The 6,000-nt window shown below is 44.7% G+C and overlaps 1 protein-coding gene across 1 annotated transcript in view; it reads right to left on the bottom strand.

The window, feature by feature from the left end:
• Positions 1-1,085: 1,085 nt before the first annotated feature.
• LOC147013040 (protein Niban 2-like) overlaps positions 1,086-6,000 on the bottom strand; it is a 218,053-nt gene continuing 213,138 nt past the window's right edge. The window contains 1 exon segment of the mRNA XM_085854496.1: positions 1,086-3,342. Coding sequence (XP_085710622.1) covers positions 2,315-3,342 — 1,028 coding nt within the window. The 3' untranslated portion in view covers positions 1,086-2,314.

The following is a 6,000-nucleotide window of genomic DNA, read 5'->3' as shown; positions in this document are numbered from 1 at the left end:
ATGCATGGTCTGATCGTTTCAATGACTTGATGTAACATCTTATTAAATATTAAAGTGAGCCACTTAGCGAACGCTTTACAAGCTGATTGGTAATGGAACACATGCCTTCTCAACACATCGATCTTTTCAGCCAACAAGATTTTAATATTTTTGAGGTTTAAATAAAGACCAGCCTTTTCACTTTCCTTCTTTACTGTTCACAGCAGTTTCATCAAGTACTCTTTACTTCATGCCAATAGTGTTATCATCAGCATACCTTAGGTTGTTGATACATCTTCCAATCCAGACTCCAGCCTCTATGTCATCAAAGTTATATTTTTGTCAAAATTATTCTAACCACAAATTAATCTGTTGATTCCATCCAATGATAGTGGCATAATAATAATATTGACATGGCCGCTGGCAGGATGGCCTCAAAATAGGCACTCTCTCCTCTAAGCTGTCTAGCCTGGGTTTGAATCCAGAACCAGCTGTCATTCCAGTGTTTCAAAGGCAGGGTGATTCACCAATTTGTGCCATTTCTGGGATGGGTGCTAAGCTGGCATCCCATCTGTTAGCATTAGTTTGTGGACATCAAAGATCCCACAGCGTACTTCATGAAGAGTATGTGAGCTATTGGTGGCACCCTGAACAAATTACAAATTCCTGCCTTAACCTCAGTCGAATGTCAGGTCTGGCCAGCTGGTTCGTGGAAGACTCAGGCCAAGTCTCCCCCAGCTAATGCCTCAACAACGTGGGAAAAAATTGTGGTCATGAAACAAGGACATTATCCGTATGGTGCGCAGGCACACAAGATCCCCTTCTCCCACCAAACCATCTCCCTCCCCACTCCCCCCCAACCCCACCCTCCAGTTGCTCCCATAGGAAGTGGGTGTACAGAGAGACAGACAGACAGAGACAGAGACAGAGGAGAGATATAGATTAAGTGGTGGAGACTGATAGAGATAGAGAAACACTACTGCAAACAATCTCAATCACTGCGGCATGGATACACAACAAATGAATACTTGCACACTTATTGACGACTCATTGCAATACTCGTGCAAAGTGAAAAGCTGGATTTATAACATTAATAAACACAATCAAACAATTCAATTCTTTATTTTCCACATACTTTACATAAGCGATTGTCCAGCAGTGTTTACCCAGCACCATTGATGCATTAACAGTCAGGTGAACTCTCACACACCAATTTCAAGGAATGCAGGTGTGTATGGGTTTCCTGTCCACAACATAGCTACGGCACTCAGCGTGCCCACGGAATGAAGTTATAAACTGTGCTCTCTTTATAAGGTGCACTCCTTTTGCACAATAACATTATGCTTGACTGAGATTAGGGTAATAAAACAACACCAGAGAATTAATGTTGAACCCAAAAGATAACTGCGTTGGAATGGCAACCCATCCAGGATTTTAACCATAGCCAAGAAACTGCTTCAGTAGCACCAACACAGTGTAGAGCATGGTGGATGATTATGCAAAGGATAAATACACAAGGGCATGATATCCAAAGTATTGCGATTCAAAGCTATAGCCAGTGGAAGCATGCTCCCATATTAAGTTACGTCATCATATAAGCTTTCCCAACGAGAGCAGTGCTACGGCAACGAGAGTCCTGTGATTACTCACAAAAAACCTGTGAACACACCAAACTGAAGGCCCAGTGCAGTCGACATTAAACGCAACGTGACATGACGATGTTCGTCTGTGAGAGGGATGTTGCCTGGGAGTGCCACCACCACTTGCACCATTACAGAAAAAAAGCATTTCAGACCTTTTGGTGACCAAGTATAATGTTGGATCTGCATTCAGCATAGTTTAACCACAGGATATTTCCTTGCTATAAGATCACTTTGGTTCACTATTTGGTCAGCTCATTCATTACGGAGCAAATTAAAACGGGTCTCCTTCCACGAGTGACAATGAACACTTTGTGCATCGGTGTGTGGAAGACCTAATCACTGACCGTGCCTCTGACACTGAATTCGGTGATGTCCATCCCAGATAATTAGAAACTTCTCAGCTGTTTCTAAAGGCACGAATACGAATGAAAAGCTTTTGCAAGAAAGGCAACCGAATAAGGTAAGGCTTTTTGGTAAAAGAAAACTGCCATTTAAATTTTTTTTTAAAAGGTCTCCAGCATCATCAGGCAAGAAGAAACAAACATGGTGAGAAAACCAGTGGGTGCATAGGCATATTGATCCAAGTGAACATGAAATAATTTTCAACTGATCATTGAAATCCAGGAGTTCAAAGAACACTATGTTGCTCATTCTGAAATCATCAAAACCAGCAGAGATATCCATATGGTTGTTCACACAAAAACGGGTTCTCTTTCATGAAGGCAATCAGATAGTTCAGTCCCTTCTTGCTTCTCCCGCGACTCTCCAGCATTTGTCTTTTTCTCCATCAAATTCCCCTTCTGCTCACTTTCTTCCACTGCCTTTTTCTCCAGTTTTTCTTTTTGTTTCCTGTCCTCCTCCATATTCATTCTATTCAAAGTAATAGTTTCTTGCTCTCCATCCATTTCTTCCACTACAACACCATTCAACTTTGCACATCCTTGTTGTTCTGTGTCCTTCGCAGAGCCATTCTGTTGGTCCAACAATTCCTCGATTTGTTCATCTTTAGTATCTGTTTCTGCAATAACGTGTATTTCCTCCCCTTTCTGTTTGTGTTTCACTTCATTTTGTGACTGCTCAATCTCATCTTTCTGTTCCTCAAACTCGTCTCTGCTTCCATTACTTACTTCTTCACTTTCATTTTCCTTCCCCACTGTTGGGGAATCCTCATTGGTATTTGGAATATTTGTTGCATCCGTCTCATCATATTCCTTTAAAAGCCTGTCTTCTTCCAGCACCTGTGGCACATTCCCTTGCTCTGCTACCGGCAATGATATTCCAGATTCATCCACTAAAGCTGGCATGACCTCTTCTGTAGGTTCTTTCCTTTCTTGCAGCAACCCTTGCTTTTCTCCTTCAGCAGCCATGTCTTCTTTCTCCTCTTTTGGAAAATCCTTTATATATACTTCCTTTGGCTCATTCTTGGCACCAATGTCTTCTGAAACCACCGCTTGTTGCTCTTCATCTTTTGCTTCCGCTTCTGCCATTTCCTTCACCGAGTCACACTCTCCTTCATGCACAACACTCTGCTTCTCTGGTTGCTGCCGGCTCACATCGTTCGTCATTTCACCGGCTTCAACAGATGTGGCTTCCAGCATGGCACGCCAATCAATGTTGGGATCTTCACCTAGTGCTGCGAGATTGAAGTCTGAGTCTGCAAGGAAGACTATGCTGTCTCGATAAAGGTTGTGCCGGCTTTGCACAGCTGCTGCCTTGACAACTTCCAGATGCAAGTTGAAAGTCAGGTGGGTTTGGGAGAGAAATAAAAACATGGATTAAGGGTTTGCTCTTGGCTCGTTTGAGCATATTCCAGCATTACATTGATTTATTACATCACCAATTCAAATTCAAATTAATACATCTCTACTTGCTGCACAGAATATCAAGCTGTACCAGTGAAGTGGGGAATGCATGGATATTGTCATAATTTGCCCTGAATTACATCAAGTAATGATTTAAATCGCATGACAATATATTTAGAGAGATACAAGACCATGTTTGATTGGGCTGCAGTTATTGTATCACTTTTTTCATTGTGCAGGTCAAGTAACTGTGAAAGTGCTGCTTGACATGCGCATTGCATGGGGGTGGATCACTGTCACCTTTATTCTGGCACTATTAAAGCTCAGGACTGTATTAAATTCTTCAAAGAGCAGTTAAAAGCAACTTTTCACTTTGGAGATGCTACATTTTCAAAAAGGATTATGCTTCTTGCCACATGGCCAAATTGCTTATTACTATCAAATGTATTTTGATTAGTTTCAAAAGAAGTTTGATGCCACATGGTATTATTAGTACTGCACAGGCATCTTTTTAACTGTATTGATGTACATTCTCCCAATCAAGGTAAAAGACTACATGTATGATGTTTGGCCTAGAAACAGCCCAGACCTCAACCCAATTGAGAACTGCTGACACAATGTTGGCAGAAAAGGCCAGGTCGGGTCTGGAGGGGAGGGGGGGGTGCGCCGGAGCAGCGCATCACTGCGTTCACTTTCTGCCAGTACTCCAGGGGCTTGGCAGATCCCACAGGCAGATGCCTGGCCCATTCCCATTTCCTTGAGATGCTGATCAATATGCTGCAACCACGAGGCACGTGGTCATCCCAATGGCCTCCTCCACTCACGAGGCTCCCTTGCTGAGAGCATTTGGTGAGCAGGAACAGCGTCAGGAAAAACGAGTAATATGTCCATGCAGCCGCAGGTGATGCTCACTGGCTACACAGGTAACAAATCTCATTTGAGTCTCTCTCAGCAACCACTCGTTGGACACAAGGTCCGATCATTGACTGCCAAGGTTTCTCCGAAGAGACCTGGTACCAAAGGAATTGAGTCTATGACAGATCCCTTGTCAGAGTCCAAGTCTCACATCCGTAGAGCAAGATTGGAAGCACCAAGGCCCTGAAGCCTCAGACTTTCGTTCTCCTGCACAGGTACCAACAACGCCACACCCCATGATCCAGTGAATCCATGACTCCCCAGATGTCCATTGACCTCTGGCTCACAGCCAAAAGAGACATGAATATCACTGCCAAGGAAAATGAATCTCTTCGTGACCTCAACATCCTTACCACAAACAGGTACAGACAAGATATCAGCATCCAGATGTCATTGAAAGCCTGAATCTTAGTTTTGACCCAGGAAACCCATAATCCTAGCGGCTCCAACTACTCATTCAGCACATCGAGGGCCCCCAAAAGGGTATCCAGAGTCTCCGCAAAGATGACTGCATCATCCGCTAAATCAAGGTCAGAGATCTTGACATTCTCAAATGATGCACCACAGCTTGATCTCTCCAACATCCTCCCCAGAATCCAGTCCATACAAGTGCTTGCAAAGTGTGGGGGCCAGAACACACCCTTGACAAACTCTAAGAACAACTGGAAATAGTTGGAGATGGTATCGCCACATATCACTGCACTCTCAGTACCAGAATATAGTTCAGACATCAGATTGATCAGTTTCGGTGGCACCCCACGAAGACCAAGAATTCTTTAGAAGGCATCCCGATTCACTGAATACAACGCTTTGCAGAGATCAACAAAGACTGCAAGCAGCCCCTGCCGAAACTCTCGTCTGCGTTCAATGAGGACCCGAACAGTAAGGATACGGTCAATCGTTGACCACTTTGGTGTGAAGCCTGACTGCTCTGGGCACTGGTGCTCAAGCAGATGGTGGCGAACGCTATCAAGAATTATCCATGCAAAGACCTTTCCTGGAACTGAGAGCAACGTCACCCCTCGGTAGTTATTGCAGTCATGACGATCACCCTTCCCTTTCCAGAGAGGGACAAGGCCCCTCTTCCAGTCGGTTGGGATGATGCCTGTGTTCCAGGCTGAGCACAGAGCTGCATGAACAACATGTGTACAGCATTTCCACCAGCCTTGAGAAGTTCAGCATGGATGCCGCAGATCCCAGGAGCTTTACCCCATTTCACCCGGTTCACCGCAGCCTGTGTTTCGACAAACAAAAGTGGATCACAGTTGGTTGGAGGGTCAGCAATAGGGATAGCAACACTACTGACATCCAACTCAACAGCTGGTGGATCAGCTTGGTACAGCTGCTCAAAGTAACCAGCCCAGCAGGCCTTCACTTCAAACTCCTCTGTCAAGAGCCTACCACCCTCCACTCTAAATGCAGTACACCGAGGGATGGGCTTGGAGGAACGCAATGCGCAAATTCCCCTGTAAGCAGGAAGAGACTCACTTGGCCAACGGTGATGCTCGACCCGCTCACAGATTTCTCGCACATAAGCCTCCTTGTCCACCATCAGTGCACATACAGTTTTACACCTCAACTCCCTGAAAAGCTCAGCTCTGCCACTAAGCCTGGCACTGCGACTCTGGTCAATGGTATCCAGTGTTCCTTGAGAGACAAAA

Source organism: Eptatretus burgeri, chromosome 14 (genome assembly GCF_056783735.1).
Source record: "Eptatretus burgeri isolate ZD-2024b chromosome 14, Ebu_testis_v1, whole genome shotgun sequence".
In the NCBI taxonomy this organism is placed as follows: domain Eukaryota; kingdom Metazoa; phylum Chordata; class Myxini; order Myxiniformes; family Myxinidae; genus Eptatretus; species Eptatretus burgeri.
This window is presented reverse-complemented; position numbering and strand designations above follow the sequence as displayed.